The sequence below is a fragment of the Jaculus jaculus genome, chromosome 15 (genome assembly GCF_020740685.1).
Source record: "Jaculus jaculus isolate mJacJac1 chromosome 15, mJacJac1.mat.Y.cur, whole genome shotgun sequence".
Taxonomy (NCBI): Eukaryota; Metazoa; Chordata; class Mammalia; order Rodentia; family Dipodidae; genus Jaculus; species Jaculus jaculus.
Window position 1 is genome coordinate 23,770,784 of NC_059116.1, and position 16,988 is coordinate 23,787,771.

The 16,988-nt window shown below is 46.6% G+C and overlaps 1 protein-coding gene across 2 annotated transcripts in view; it reads left to right on the forward strand.

Annotated features, from left to right (window-relative positions):
- The window catches only part of Cables1 (Cdk5 and Abl enzyme substrate 1), a 143,141-nt gene that overhangs the window by 56,785 nt on the left and 69,368 nt on the right, over positions 1-16,988 (forward strand). For both annotated transcript variants that reach the window (XM_004654829.2, XM_004654830.2), the window contains exons 2-3: positions 6,612-6,683; positions 13,349-13,441. In XM_004654829.2, coding sequence (XP_004654886.2) covers positions 6,612-6,683; positions 13,349-13,441 — 165 coding nt within the window. The remainder of the gene's footprint in view (positions 1-6,611; positions 6,684-13,348; positions 13,442-16,988) is intronic.

A 16,988-nucleotide genomic window follows, 5' to 3' on the forward strand; every position in this document is an offset into this window, starting at 1 on the left:
TCTGTGACAGCCTCCATGGTCAACAGGGACAGCAGCTGCCCCCTTCCTCAGCCATCCTGCAGGGCAGTTACTTTGGATGGATAGCCAGTGTCCCTGCCCTGGAAATGGGGTATGTGACACATTGAATAGATGCAGGTCCCAGGAGCCCCAGCCACCCTGTCTCTTGTGTGTGGGGGGTTTTCTCCCATCTCTCCACTGCTTCCCTTAAGCTCTTAGTGTATGTAAGTGAGTCTGTTATCACAAGATCAATGTGCCCAGCCCTACAGTCCCTGGAGGCTAATGACGTCCCTTCTCGGTGTGTTGTGAACATTTAATGAGAGTGTCTGGTCCACGTAGGCTTACACACAGATTTGCAATTGACCTGTTGTGGATTTCAGCTCCTTTCTCGCTCAGTCATGCGCTCCAAGCACAGCGTCCGGCAGTGAGTCTGGCTGCTGGCTATCAAACAGATGAGCATTAAGCGGGGACCACACTGGCCTCTTGGTGTGACCAGTGTGGAAGGGCCTCGCTTGTAATTGTCAGACAAGATGAGAATGCAAGCTCAGCCTGCTAGACACTGGCACTTCCGTTTGGTGACATCAGCACATCCTGCTCCTGTCTAAGCCAGCCTATTACTGTACGGTTAATAAGGTAGCATTGCTATTTTGGCCCAAGGGTAAGCATTCTTTATCAGTCATTAAAACAGGCAAAGACCCAATGTTGGTTAACTGTGCCTCATGATAACAAGAAGGCCCCGTGGCGCACTTAGCCTGGGAGGCTAATTGCAGGGTGAAGGTGACTTGTTACCTGCCCCCAGCCACCTGGTCCACTTGGGCTTCCTGGGGGTAGAAGTGGCGGCGAAAGACATCATTGCGTGTCTCAGAAGGATGTAGCTTGGTGGGAAGGGAGTGGAGATGAACACCAGACTTAACCGCTGCCAGCTCTCAGCGCACACCCTTGTGGCAACAAAAGCAGGTTTGGGAAAGACAGGCGTCACACGGGTGTGTCCTGGCACCAAGTTACGGTTTCTGCGTGCTGACTGATAGTGGTTCTTTTTGAGCTCTGTATCTCCACTGCAAAGAATTGTTCTCTGTGGTTTTATACGCTAAAAAGAGAAATATAGTCACTGAATTTCAAAGACTAGGTAAACATTTAGGTTTGGGATACTTTCCCTCCCCCCTTTTAGGAATTAAACTCTTAAAAGTGTGTGTGTGCGTGCATGCATGTCTGTCTGTCTCAGCAATGATACCTTGTAAACAAGAGAAGTTTGGCTTCCCACAGTTCTGGAAATTTAAGGTCTGGCTGCTAGCTTAGTTTGGGGCTGGTGAGAGCTCTTTCAGGTTACGGATGACTGGAGTTTCCTTGTGTCCTCGTGGGGCAGAAAGGGAGCTGGAGAGATCTCCGTATTCCTTTTATTTAGTTATTTCTCAATTTTTATTAACATCTTCCATGATTATAAAAAATATCCCATGGTAATACCCTCCCTCCTACTTTCCCCTTTGAAATTCCATTCTCCATCATATCCCCTCCCCATCTCAATCAGTCTCTCTCTTATTTTGATGTCATGATCTTTTCCTCCTCTTTTGACGGTCTTGTGTAGGTAGTGTCAGGCACTATGAGGTCATGGATATCCAGGACATTTTGTGTCTGGAGGAGCATGTTATAAGGAGTCCTACCCTTCCTTTGGCTCTTACATTCTTTCCACCACCTCTTCCGCATTAGACCCTGAGCCTTGGAAGGTGTGATCGAGATATTACTCAGTACTCCAGTCACTTCTTTCCAGCACTATGATACCTTCTGAGTCATCCCAAGGTCACTGCCATCTGAAAAGAGAAGATTCTCTACCCAAAGTGAGAGTAGCATTAATATTAGGGTATGAATATTAAGATAAGTGCTTATGGGGCAGTTTGATAAGCATAGTATGTACATTTTTCCAGACATCAGCAGATGTTACACCCCTAGGGCTCATGGCTACCCCTGTTTTAAGTTTTCAGTATCAGGTATGCATTCTCTCCCATGGAGCGGGCCTCCAGTCCAATTAGAGGGCAGTTGGCTTCCATCTGGGTTCCTTTTCTAAAGGCACTAATTCCATTAGTGAGGCTCCACCCTCATGACCTAATTTCCTCCAGGGACCCCACTTCCCAGTGCCATCACATGGGGTGTTAGGATTTCAACATGTGCATGTTACGGAGGGAGGCTCATTTCATTTATGCTAACAGCGCCTGCTGCCTGAGCAGGGCCCAGGGGATCTACTCCAAGACTGCAGGAGGGCAGTTGAGCTGCCCGGTCACTGTATTTATTACCTGGGGACACAGTCACCCAACGGCAGCTACTTACTGGTCCCCTGAATACACTGTTCTAACACAGTGTGACAGAACTGGTCTAGATTTCTAGCCTCCGGAACTGTTTCTTTCTGCCCGAGGCGGTGTCATCTCTAACGACAGTTTAGGTGCATCCACCTGCTATCATTTCGGTTCCAACTTAAAAAAAAAATAACTCCCTGTTATCTGGCAACGCAGAGCAAATGTCCCTGGAGTCATTACTTTTCCTTGGTTCAGAAGACATGAGTAAGAAAGGCCGGGCAAAAAGAAGTGGAAGGTGGGGGCCGATTTTTTTTAAATTTTTTTTGTTTATTTATTTATTTATATGAGAGAGATCGAGAGTGAAAGAGGCAGAGATGGATAGATAGAGAGAGAGAGAGAGAGAGAGAGAGAGAGAATGGGTGCGCCAGGGCTTCCAGCCGCTGCAAACAAACTCCAGACGCGTGCGCCCCCTTGTGCATCTGGCTGGCTAATGTGGGACCTGGGGAACCAAGCCTCGAACCGGGGTCCTTAGGCTTCACAGGCAAGCGCTTAACCGCTAAGCCATCTCTCCAGCCCTGGGGGCCGATTTAACAGGTGGCCAGAGCGCTGGCAAGTGTGACTGTTTCACCTAACACGGATGAGCATGGATTTAATATGTGTTTCTGGTGGGCTCAGGCATTGGGGGGGTGGGGAGCTGTGATTCTGCTACTGGCAAGCGATTGGAGGAAGAGTCAGAGCTGAGACAGTTGGTAGCCTTTTTGGTTTCTAATTTTATAGATGAGGGGAGTTGAGGCTCAAGGATTAAGGGGTCCCAGAGCCTTGGCACCTAGGCATGCCCCTTTTGTAATTATGTAGCCCTGGGCCGGGGGAGGTGAGCGGGTGCTTGCCGCAGAGAGAGATGGTGAGGGCTAAGGTGTGATGCCCTAGTCCCAACCTGGGGCCCCTGGAGAGCCATATCCAACACCTGGAGAAGGTAGAGCTCTCTTGCCACCCTCCTTCAAGACTGGCTAAGTCTTCAGAAAGACTACATCCTAACAGTACAGCCATGGCTTCAGTGAGCTCTCACAGGGGTCTCATGAGCTGAGCTCCTGGAATTATATTGTGCTTCAGTGTGGGTTGGAGGACATAATCCTGTTCCCTGATGAGCTGGGCTTTTTTTTTTTTTTTTTGCTTGTTTTTGTTGTTCTTTTAAAAAAAAATCTTATTTTTATTGATTTATTAGGGAAAGAGAGAGAGGATGGGCACACCAGAGCCTCCAGCCAGTACAAATGAACTCCAGATGCATGTGCCATCATGTACATCTGGCTAATGTGGGTCCTGGGGAATTGAGCCTCGAACCGGGGTCCTTATGCTTCACAGGCAAGCACTTAACCGCTAAGCCAACTCTCCAGCCTGAGCTAGCTACTTTTAAGATCAGTTCCCTGTTCCATTGGGTTGCCCCCTGCATCGTTTCCAGGTAAGACCAGTGTACCCTCAACAGTTCTTGTTTTTCTTAGAGACGTGGCAATATTGCACACAGGGAAGGTCAGTGTTAATTATCTGGTGAAGTAATAGATCCTAAAGTGAGTCCACTCTTTCATGAAGATGGTAGTGATACTGGAAATCTGCTTGATACACACACCTTGATGAATGAGGTTCTGAGAAAATTAAACCAGTTTTCAATTAGAAAAGAGGAGGGTAAGAATGTGTGCAGAGTGCCTTAATAAATAATTCAAGGCCTGGAGAGATGGCTTGGTGGCTAAGGAGCTTGCCTGCAGAACCTAAGGACCCAGTTTCCATTCCCCAGGACCCACATTAGCCAGATGCACAAGGGGGCACATGCACTTGGAGCTCATTTGCAGTGACTAGAGGCCCTAGCACACCCATTCTCTCCCTCTCTCCCTCCCTCTTTCTCCTTTTCTCTCTCTCTCAAATAAATAAATAATATTTAAAAATTCAAATATTAAAAGCTTAAGACAGGCTCTTGAGACAGAAGTTCTTGAATAGTGTGCAAAACTAACCTTTCTGGTTGTCTTAGGAAAAATAAAACACAAAATAAAATGTATGGGGAAAGCCAAGCGCCACATGTTCTCCCTCATATGTGGATCCTAGCTACAGATGACTGGGCTTCTGCGTGAGAAGGAAAATACTTAGTAGCAGAGGCCAGTAAGTTAAAAAGGAGACATAAAGGGAAGAGAAAGGAAGGGAGGAGGGTACTTAATAGGTTGGTATTGTATATATGTAAGTACAATGATTGAGTTGGGGAGGTAATATGATGGAGAATGGAATTTCAAAGGGGAAAGTGTGGGGGGGAGGGAGGGTATTACCATGGGATATTTTTTTATAATCATGGAAAATGTTAATAAAAATTAAAAAAATAAAATAAAATAAAATGTATGGGATAGTTCAAAAAAAAGTACATGCAACCCCTCCCTAGAAAAAAAATCATTCTGTTTTCTTTAAAACATGGTTATATATGCTTGCTTCTAACCTGAATTTTGTCAAACATAAGAAAAGACTTTTACGTTTAGTTCCTTTTATAAAGGTAAAGATACAGTCTGCCCTTTTCCATCCACCTCCCCCCGCCCCAACCACAAAACACTTGCTCTGAAACAATCTTGGTTCAAATGGATTTATTTAAAGTCACCACCACCCTTCCCTGCCCCTGTACCAGATATTCTTAGTTGGTGAGGACTTGTTCTTATTTCAGCCTGGCAAAGGAAAGAAGACTGAGGGGGTTTTGGCAGAGGGTATGCAAAGCGTTAGCAACTTTGAAGTTACCGTTCCGCGTGATTGTGTTGTATCCGTCCTTGCTGCTCTCTGAGATGTTCCCCTCAAGGAATATTTTCTTGCTTTTGAAAGTTCATGGCCTCCTTCATATTTTTTAAAAAACTATTTTATTTATTTGCAGGCAGAGAGAGAGATAGAGAGACGGTATGTGTGAGTGAGTATGGGTGTGCCAGGGCCCCCAGCCGCTGCAAACCAACTCCAGATGCATGCGCCATTCTGTACATCTGGCTCACGTGGATACTGGGGAATCGAACCCAGGGCAAGCATCTTAACCTCTGAGCCATATCTCTAACCGTCCCCCCCCCCCGACTAAATTTTTAATTATTGAGGTTTTGTGTGTGTGTGGTGTGGCGTGTACATGTATGCATGTATGTTCATATGTGTATTGCACACGCGTGCGTAAACCAGAGGTTGACGTTGGGTGTCCTCAATCGCTGGACACTTTATTTACTAAGGCAAGGTCTGTCACTCAAAGCCAGAGCTCACCTACTGGGTTAGTCTAGCGAGCTGGCCTGGGAGATACTTTTTCTCCATGAGTCGGCTCTGGGATCACAGGAGGCTGCCATGCCCACCCAGCCCGTAAGTGGGTGTTGGGGATCAAACCCACACACTCAGGCAGCAAGCGCTTTACCCATTGAGCTACCTCCCCAGCCCTGATTTTGAACTTTCAAAAACTACAATTTGGGGGCTGGTGAGATGGCTTAGCCATTAAGGCACTTGCCTGCGAAGCCTAAGGACCCAGGTTTGACTCTCCAGACCCCACGTAAGCCAGACGTACAAAAGTGAGGCAAGAGCAAGGTCACACATGCCCACTAGGTGGTGCAAACATCTGGAGCTCGATTGCAGTGGCTGAGGCCCTGGCGTGCCAATTCTCCCCCCCACCACCTTTCCCTCTCGCTCTCTCTAAAAAAATTAAAAGATACAATTTTGGGCTGGAGAGATACCTCAGTGATTAAAGCACTTGCTTTGAAAGGCCTGATGGCCAGGGGTTCAAGTCCATAGTACCCACATAAAACCAGATGCACAAAGTGGCACATACATCTGGAGTCTACCTGCAGCAGCAGCAGCAGGAGGAGGCTCTGGCATGCCCATTCTCTCTCTCTTTCTCTGACTCTGTCTCTTTCATCTCTCTGCTTACAAATAAATAAATATTTTTTAAAAATTTAATATTTAATTATTCATCAGTTACCTGGTTCACTGACATTTGAATTTTTAACCATATTGCCAGTGCTTTAGAAAAACTTCACCTAGCACCCAAGTTACGTGTGTATTCCAAGAGGCACCTTGTCTTTTGTGTGGTAGGGGAAATTGAAGGCAGAACAGGTCAGTCACAAAGAGGCCCTGTACCCAGGGATGCTTTGGTGGGGAAGGCTGGTAGAGTGAAGATAAGGGTGGAGCCATGGCAGCCTTTTTAAATAAACACAGCCGCTGTCTCCCTTTGTTGTTTTTGTTTTCCCTTAATGGATTTATCTTTTAGGCGAGCTACAGGTTTACAGGAATGTCTGCTCAGCTTCGCCATGCAGTTTAACTCCTAGGATTTCTCTCTCTCTCTCTCTGCAGACGCCGCCTCATTTCCCAGAGATCGTCCTTAGAGACCCTGGAAGATATTGAGGAGAACGCCCCTCTCCGGAGGTAAGTGTCCCAAGTTTGATTCATGTGTACCCTCACAGCTGACAGTACAAGGTGGATTTTAAGTTCTTACACTTTGGAATTAAATGTTGAGAATGATCACCAGACTCTGTGGGACTGTGTTCCTAGTCTCCATGTGGAAGCCCAGGGATCTGATCACGTGGATAGCCCCACTGTGGACCGGAGTACCTCAGTGTACCTGTGGTTTTGGTTGCTTGTGATCTTCTTTTGTGGTTTCACTTTTTTTTTTTTTTTAAATTTTTTGCTGTTGTTTTGTGAGGTAGGGTTTCACTCCAGCCCAGGCTGACCTGGAGTTCACTATGTAGTCTCAGAGTAGCCTCGAACTCACGGTAATCCTCCTCCCTCCGCTTCCCAAATGCTGGGGTTAAAGGCATATGCCACTACACCTGGCTAGGATTCATTTATTATTTATTTATCTGTGAGGGGAAGAGGCAGGTAGAGAAAATGGGTGCCCCAGGACCTCTAGCCACTGCAGACACATGCGCCCCCTTGTGCATCCGGCTTATGTGGGTCCTGGGGAATGGAACCAGGGTCCTTAGACTTCACAGGCAGATGCTTTAACCGCTAAGCCATCTCTCCAGCCCCAGCCCCTCATTTTAAATTTATTTTTATTTTGAGGTACTTGGGAGTGGAACCCAAAGCCGCAGCCCCGGTCCTCCTTTCTTTTTGAATGCTGCTTCTCAGTGGCAGGCGAGCCCAGCGTTACGCCTGGTGTGACTGCCCGGCAGTTGTCTCCATCTTAAGCTTCATTTTCAGCAGGAGAAGCAACCACATTCTCCTAAGGAGGTGACCGTGACATCACTCCCCAGCTAGTTGCTGGGGAAACTGAGTTAGGATAGTTGCAAGGGCTCCCTTGGGGCTGAAAGCATTCCATTTTCCCCCTCCAGATTAAAAAAAAGAAAGTGCTGGCGAGGCATCCTTTCTGGATGATTAGCAGCTGCCTGTGACCGGCAGGTTCTCCTCCCTTCAACCCTTCTCCAGTCTGTACAGAGGTTTATGCTGGGCTGTGACTGCTTGTGACCTCCCTCCAGCCCCCAGCGGGGAGGTGGGGGCAGGGAGCCCTACTGTATGGTGGCAAAGCGGGACGTTAGGGATTCACAGGGACTGTAAGGCAGGAAGGCCCGGGTACCCTGTTGAGCGAATGGCACGGAGCTAGCTAGTTACATCTGCCTGGCATGCCCACAAATGTTCCGTGAGGCAATAATATATGTCTGGAAAAGCAGTTTCCCTGCAAGTGCCACGCAGCAGTTCCATTAAATCACAAGTCACGGGCTAGAGAGATGGCTTACTGGTTAAGGCGCTTGCCTGTCAAGCCCTAAGGACCCAGGTTCATTTCCCCAGGACCTAGGTAAGCCAGATGCACAAGGTGGCACATGCATCTGGAGTTCGTTTGCAGTGGCTGGAGGCCCTGGCACGCCTGTTCTCTATCTGCCTCTGTCTCTCTTCCTCTTAAATAAATAAATAAATAAATAACATATTAAAAAAAAAAAAGACAAGCCAGGGCTGGAGAGATGGCTTGGCAGTGAAGGTACTTGCCTGTAAAGCGAAAGGACCCAGGTTCAATTCCCCAGGACCCATGTAAGGCAGCTGCAACAAGGTGGCGCATGCATCTGGAGTTTGTTTGCAGTGGGTGGAGGCTCAGAAGCACCCATTCTCTCTCCTTCTCTCTCTCTCTCTCTCTCTCTCTGTGTTACTCTCTGAAATAAATAAATAAGACAAGCCAGAGATCTGGCTGTGGTCCATATAGTTGAAGCCTGTGGAGGAGTGGGGACCAGTGCTTTCAGGTGGCAACAGCTGGCTGAGTATTTTTGGCCTTGGTGTGGTAAGGTCATCTCTGACCTGCTGTCGGCCCCCCTCCCCACCTGCAGGAGACAGGGATAGCAAGGCGAGCTGAAAGTTTTTTCCAGAGGCTGAGAGAAGATGGGGTTTTCGGAGCTGTGTGACAGGCAATGGAGTAGATGTCAAAATGGTTACTTACTCCCTGCACAAGAATTTGGGACAGGGCTGTTGGGTCTCCAGAAAGTAACAGAGAACTGCCTCAGGAGGACCTGGTCCTATGTTCCTGCTCATGCCCGGCTCACCCCTGCATAGTCCTCTCAGAATCTGCCCCGACCGGCAAGTGATCTGTGTGAAAACGTCTTATCTACTGTAACTGCAACTCCATCTAGCTCTTTCTGACGGGAGACTGTACTGAATTTCAAACGAGCCTCATGTAAATATAAAGGCTTAAAAATAACAGGAACCGAGGCAGTTTTAGAAGTCTTTATTTCCCCAAATGGACTTTTAAAAAAATTAAAAATAGTTTTCATACTTACTTAGACATTTGCTTGTTCCTAGGATATAAAAACGATGTGGGAGAAAAAGGACATTGGTTTGGGAGGCTGGGGAACTGTCTGGCTCTTCTTACTGGTTATGGCCTGAGAAAATCGGTATTGCTGGGGCCTCAGTTTTCTCATCTGTAAAATGGGAGGACCCCACGAGCTGATCTCTGAGATTCTTTCTCGTTTATGACAGAAATGACCAATAATGATACCAAAATGCTTTTAGGAACTGTGGGTGTGAAAGACTATTAGCCTAACTTGCTTTTAAACTTAGTACATATTAAAAAAAAAAAAAAAAAACGCCTCCAAGGTACTTATTAAAACTTTTGTACAATTAAGTGTATCCTATAATCACTGCTAACAAGAAAACACTAATCATTTATTGAATTAGTTTTTAATTCTATCTTAATTTAATTTTGTACCACTTAAAGTGTATGTTTTAAAATGAGTAGTCATGTCTTAAAGCAGACGGCTTTGAAATGATTTTTTTTTTCTTTTTTACTAACCTACTGCAACCTGAGACCCAATATTCTGGTTTCCTTGGCAATTGTTGCTAACACCACAGTTCTCTTACAGCACATCTTAGATTCCCTAGTGGGTTAGTTGAATGCTTTTTTAAAAAGCAACAAGACAAACATCTTTGCTGAACAAAGGCCTTAAATTAGTAAGAATTGGGAGCTGGTATCAAAATATACGACTTTCCTTAATCCTGCTGAAAATCTAGTTTCCTTTTTAAAAAAAATATTATATTTAGTTACAAGAGAGAGAGATAAAGGCAGATAGAGAGAATGGTTGCGCCAGGGCCTCCAGCCACTGCACATGGCCTCCAGACACATGCGCCACCTTGGGTATCTGGCTTACATGGGCCCTGAGGAATCGAATTTGGGTCCTTAGGCTTTGCCTTAACCGCTGAGCCATCTCTCCAGCCCTGGTCTAGTTTTCTCTTGCCTCACAGATCAGTGTGTTTCTTGTAGGCATCTAGAACAAGAACGAGAAACCCATGACTGAGGAGTTTTCCACCTGCCTGGTTCTCACCTGGTGTCCTGGAAGTAGGGTGTTGGGACGTCTGTAGTAGGTGCTGGGAGAAGCATTGGTCTGTCTCCTATCCCTTGTAGTTTCCCAGACTGACTGGGCTGGGGAGAGGGCCGGTGGCCACAGATGCACAGTTGCCACCACCTCTCCAGCTGTGCTGGTGCAGACAGCCACCTGGGGCCCTTTCACTGATTCCAGTCCCCGTGGCAGAGGCACAAGGGGCAGGGAGCAGCTCAGGGTGGCTCCTCCCCTGTGCTGGCATGGATGCCCACTTCTCATAGGTGGAAGGGAGGAACCAGGGCTTACCGTGGCTGCAGGAGCAGTGAGCAGACTGTACTTGCTTCCCATTTTCCCGAAGACGGCTGGCCAAGAGAGCTCTGTGGCTTGGAGGGCCAAGGACATTCCTGATCCTTCCTTCGGCCTTCCACAGAAAGCACTGGAGGCGTACCTTTCTTCAAGTTCATGCTTTCGGAGAATCTGTTTTCACCAGCAACCCCATGCTTTTAGGACCTTCTCTGTGTGGTAGGGTTTGGAGCCAGAATGGGAACATTTTGGGGGCCTCTGGGTCTGTTTCCAGATAGCAGCTACAAGAAAGCAGAGGAAGACTCTGCCCCCCTCAAAATCTGGGTTTGGAAGTTCAGAAAAAGAAGGGTTCGGTGGGCACCATCTTCCATCCTGGCCTGCCTGAAGCCCATGCAAAGTGTTCACTAGCTGCCTTTGGGCAACGCTCTACAGAGCTTCAGACAAATTGTCACTTAAAACCAAGAGTGCAGAGCCTTTAAGAAGAGCTGCTGTTTTGGGAATACGGAGTAGCTAGTAACCAAACAGGTCCTCCTGTAGCGGATGGCCTGGGAGTAACATATGAATATACATGTAATACATAATGTATAAATACATTCACCCAAACTTGTTTATGTATATATGTAAAAATGACCATCATTCAGATCTCATCACATTGGCAGAGAAAGATTAGAATCACTGACCATAGTCACTTGGGAACCTCAAGTACTCCAGAGACTCTGGCAGTCCTGGGTCACGGTCATACTGATTTCAGCGGTGAAGGCCAGGAGAACCATGGTTTCTGCTTAAGCTTTCAGATCCTCCATAATGGACAATGACCAGAAGTGGGCTTTTCCCCCTATGGATCCACAGGCCACGGAAAGCCTTTTCCCAGTGCAAAGTTCCAAATACCTGCCTGATAGCTTTTGAACTCACCTCAGTGGGATTTGCTCATAAGAAGTTATATTTTAGGGTGCTATTTCATTACCCCCCCCAAAACACCCAGCATATTGTATTCTGTGCTCTGGTAAAGGGCTTCCAGGAAGACTGGTCTTTTAAAAAAATATTTATTTATTTATTTGTTTAAGAGAGAGAGAAAGAAGCAGAGAGAGAGAATGGATGCACCAGGGCCTCTAGCCACTGCAGACAAGCTCCAGACACATGTGTCACCTCGTGTGTCTGGCCTACATGGGTACTGGGGAGTCCAATCTGGGTCCTCAGGCTTCACAGGCAAGTGTCTTAACCATTGAGCAATCTCTTCATCCCAAGACTGGCCTTTACTAAAAGGGGGATGTACCACACCTAACCATTCCCCATACCTCCCCTCCTCCATTTGCCCACTAGGAAGAAGTATAGAGCCACTAGCCTATAGGTTTATAAGTCCTCCCATTCCCCATTGTAGTTCCCATATGAGCCCCCACCCCATAACTTCACCTCTCATTAAGTCACCTTGTTACCCATTTGCCTGAAGCCTCTGACGCAGACTCGCCTGCATCCAAGCCATGTCCCAGCCCAGAGCTCTGCGTGAGCTTCCCGAAGCCGGGAGGTCATGGGTATCCACATCCCACGGCAGCAGCCGCTCGTGGACCCAAGGTCACAAAGATGCTTGAGGATCCAGGCATGGCGGTATAGTCCTTTAATCCCAGTGCTGGGGCGCTAAGGAGGGAGGATCACAATGAGTTTGAGGTCAGCTTGGGCTAGAGTTGAGACCCTACCCTGAAAACAATAACAACAGAAAGGTGCTTTGAAGAAAAGACCCGGGCTGGAGAGATGGCTTAGCGGTTAAGCGCTTGCCTGTGAAGCCTAAGGACCCCGGTTCGAGGCTCGGTTCCCCAGGTCCCACGTTAGCCAGATGCACAAGGGGGCGCACGCGTCTGGAGTTCGTTTGCAGAGGCTGGAAGCCCTGGCGCGCCCATTCTCTCTCTCTCCCTCTCTCTGTCTTTCTCTCTGTGTCTGTCGCTCTCAAATAAATAAATAAAAAATTAAAAAAGAAAAAAAGAAAAGACCCAATTCCAGATTCTTCATGTTGGGCTTTGGTGGCGTGGTAATAAGTTAGATTTTACCAAGTAGCTTTAAAAACACTTTGTAAAAGTTAAGATTTCTTCATCTTATGGTCTGCTTGTCAAACCTCTAGTACAAGCAGGTGTCATCCATTCCAAAGGGGGGAAAAATTGAATCCAAGTCTCTTTATAGATGCCCTTTTACAATTTATTCTGAAGCAATGAAATAAAAGAACAGCTGACTGGGTCTGTGGTTCTCATTCATATTTAAGCTGTGTCTTTTCAGGCAGAGTCAAGTTAGGGCAGCTGTCCAGGTCATTCAGGCCAGAATCCTGCTGTGGAAGAAAAATGATTCAGGGTTGCTTTTAAACTGAACTTTCCATGATATTCCCCCCCCCCCCCGCCCAAGATCCTTTAAATTCATGCTTTCTGTTTCCTTTACCTATGTTGATTGTGGGTGTTCTTTTTTTTAATGAATGAATGAATGAATGAATGAATGTTTTCCTGGGGGTTCTTTATAGATGACAAGGAGGAAATCACATCCCTGGAATCAGTGTAGTTATGTCACTGTAACTGGGGACAGTCATTTTCATTAGCCGGCTTTCCAGAGACTCATATAAAACAGTATCAGTATGATCAAGGAAGCTGTCTTTCTGTCTGTCATTGGGATTTTGTTGTTGTTTGTTTTCCTAGGTAGGGTCTCACTCTAGCTCAGGCTGACCTGGAATTCATTATGTAATCTCAGGGTGGCCTCGAACTCATGACGATCCTCCTACCTCTGCCTCCCGCGTGCTGGAATTAAAGGCGTGTGCCACCACACCCGTCTCATTGGGACTGTTTTTTTTTTTTTTTTTAGAGCTTCATTACCCCAGCTGACTCCCTGCCTGCCATGGACTCAAACCATTTGTCTGGTCTTTTCCTTCCTGTCTTTGTGTGGCAATGTCTTAGCTATCCAGCCAGTGAGCTATTGTGTTTTTGAAATGATTTTTCTTTTTTTTTTTTAAATATTTTTCAGATGTCGGACTCTCTCAGGTTCGCCCAGACCAAAGAATTTTAAGAAGATTCATTTTATCAAGAACATGCGGCAACATGATACCCGGAACGGCAGGTATATGGCTTTTGCACAAAGCTCTCTTGCCGGGACGATGGGCAGGTGGCCAGGGCAGGGGGAGGGGACTGGTTTAACAGCCAGATCTGAGCAAGGCTAAGGGAATACTCTTAACAATGGGTGAATGGGATTTTAAGCAGCCTCCTCAGTCCTCTCTACCCCATTCTCTCTGGAATCCCCAAAATGGATCTGCATAGAATTGGTGTTCCTTAAGGTTTTGCACGAAGTTCAGACCAGCGACAAACTGAATTTTTTGTTGTTGTTGCTTGTTTACTTTTTGAGGTAAGATCTCACTGTAGCCCAGGCTGACCTGGAATTCACTATGCAGTCTCAGGGTGGCCTCGAACTCAAAGCAATCCTCCTACCTCTGCCTCCCGAGTGCTGGGATTAAAGGCGTGCGCCACCACGCCTGGCAAACTGAATTTTTGATAGCACGTTTTTATAGAAAGTCACTTTATTTTTTTTAAAGAAAACTTAGAACATAAAAACTGTTTTTTTTTGTTTTTCTGCCTTGTTGGTTTTGGTTTTCATCTTTCATCAGTACTGTCTGGGCTGGTCTGAACTTGGCTTTCGACTACAGGAGAGCAGATCTGGATTTTTTGCAATCAAATCCTTCCTCTGCGCTGGTTCAGGGCCCTGGGTCTGCTGGCATCTGATGATGTTTCTCCATCTCTTAAAGGGGCGCTGTGAAATAATGACGTAGTAGTAGTGGACGTTTATATGACCTCGATAGTAAAACTTTCCCAGGCACAAACAGATCGGGATCATTGTTGCCAGCGTGCCTATGACTGAATGACAGTGATGGCAGCAGTGACCACAACAGAGCCTGGTGCCTCTGGTGTCCTCAAATGCTCCCTAACCCTTAGGGACAGCTCTTTGCAGCCGACTCAGATGGGCAAGAGATGCCGTCCCAGGGCAGAGGTTCTGCTGCTGAGCTCATCACAGTCAGTTGGACTTCTAGATTATGCATGCCCACTAATGCTTGCCACCTCTTACAAAACGACAATTGCTAAGAAATCTTTGAGCAAGACTCATTAAGGCCCAGCATCCCTGTAATCCTCGTGGTGGAAAATGCACTTTACAACCCGCATAATAACAATGATTAGCATTCTAACGGATCATTTTCTTGAAGCTTATACCTACTCTTAAGCTTCAGTGGGGGCCAAGGATGTAATTTTATAACAATCGTGACGGCTTCAGAATAGCAAAATTGAGGTCTCCAGATATTTCTTACACATTTTGAATAGGGTGTTTTTAGTTAAAATTCACCAACTGTTATTTGTTAACCAGAATACTCTAGACTTACGGTTTTTTTTTTTTTACTCTTATGTTCACTGTCACTTAGCATTATTGTACCATATTCATTTAATCACTTTTTTTTTTTGCTTATGTTGAAGCTGTTTCTTATGCCACTTTTAGTGTTTATTTACATTTGTGGAGTTTTTTTTCTTGTAATCTCTAACCATAACATAAACATGGGAAAGCTTTACTTTCTAAATGAAATCAATGACAAAGCCAAGGAAATGAGCCCAATTGAAAGCATGTCACTGTCATCGCTTGTTGTCCAGAGCACCAGTCCAGAGAATTCCCTGGCCTGGTTAGGCAGTGAGAGACTGTAGCCAATGAAAGATTGGATTCATGGGATTTCCAAATCATGACACAGAGCAGACTTCCCACATCGTCTTGACCCAGGGGCAGGATAAACAGTACATGGGGAGAGACCACAATGGTTTACCGTTTCGTTGGAGAGCCTTAACGGGGAGTCGAGGGATTATTAGGTAACCCAAAGACCGGAAAGTCACGGTGGGAACGAGATCTGTACGGACCGCTGGCTACTGACGGGCTCTGCTTGCCCAGGTGAGAGCTGATGTCCCGTGCAAACAACATGAAAGGGTCAGAGACGCTCACCTTCCTCCCTGGGATGTATTAGCAAGGATGGATTGGATTGTCTCTAGATGAAAGAAAACTGGGAAGAAAAGAGGATTTCTAAGGTGCCAGGAGGAAACGGTGGTCAGAGGCTAATGAATGAGAAGATATGGCCCAGCCCTCCTAAAAAGGGGACAGAAGTTTCTCCTGAAGGCTGTTGGCAACAACACAGCAGAGTCTCCTAATGGAGGTGGCTGGCCCTTTGGGTGAGATGTTGTCCCAGCAGTGGTGAGTAGAAAGAGGGGTCCTGGCCACACTCCCAGAGGGAGCCACCCATGTGAAGGCTGTGGTCTGTGACGTCCCCCACTTCCGGAAGAGGAGATGGGGTCCCCAGCAGGTGCCCTCTATTGGAGGCATGCTCGGTCACTGTCCCACCCAGCGTGGCATCTGCCCCCTCACGTCTGTGTACAGCCTCTGGGACTCTTTCACACAGCCCAGCTTCTCCCTCTGCAAGAACACCTGCAGCCCATTGGCTCTTCTGTCCTGAAGACCAGGGTGTTGAGGCTCCTTTGTCCTGTGGATTACTGACTGTGTGACAGAGACCCCACTCTTGAGGACAATCAGTGATCTTTTTTTTTAAAAAAAAATATTTTTTGTTCATTTTTTATTTATTTATTTGAGAGCGACAGACACAGAGAGAAAGACAGATAGAGGGAGAGAGAGAGAATGGGCGCGCCAGGGCTTCCAGCCACTGCAAACGAACTCCAGACGCGTGCAGTGGGTCCTGGGGAACTGAGCTTCGAACAGGAGTCCTTAGGCTTCACAGGCAAGCGCTTAACCGCTAAGCCATCTCTCCACCCCCAGTCAGTGATCTTTATTTCACAAGGACTGAAAAGCAGCTCACGAAACAAGCAGGGAGCAGCAGCATGAGACTCTGACGCAACCAAACATTTCAAATACAACTGAGGTACAGATAGTACCCTAAAAGTAAGAATCAAATACAATGAGAGACAATGCTTTAACATTAAAGAAACTAAACAAAGCTTGGGAAGATATTTCAGTGGTTTAAAGTGCTCGCTCACAAAGCCTGCCAGCCTGGGCTCAATTCCCTAGTACCCATGTAAAGTCAGGTGCCCATATTGGCCCATACATCTGGCATTCATTTGCAGAAGCAAGAGGCCTTGGCATTTCCATATACACTCTCTCTCTTCCAAATGAATAAAAAATAATAATAATTAAAAATGAAAAGAGGGCTGGAGAGATGGCTGAGAAGTTAAGGTGCTTGCCTGTGAAACCTAACAACCCGGTTTTCATTCCCCAGTACCCACGTAAAGCCAGATAGATGCACAAAGTGACACATGCATCTGGAGTTCCTTTGCAGTGGATAGAGGCCCTGGTGCACCCATTTATTCATTCTCCTTGCAAATAGATACATAAGTAAAATATTTAAGAAAAGAAAAAGAAAAAGCAAGGCAAGGCTTGGGATATGGCTCAGCTGGCAGGGTGCTCGCCCAGCACTCTGGAGGTGGAGGCAGGAGGTTCAATGGTTCAAGGTCATCCTCAGCTACATACTGAGTTCGAGGCCAGCCTGGACGATATAAGCCCCTGTCTCAAAAGGAGAGAAATAGGACAGAAGAGAAAAGCAAAAACCTGAGCAGGCTGCATGATGGCTGACATCTAA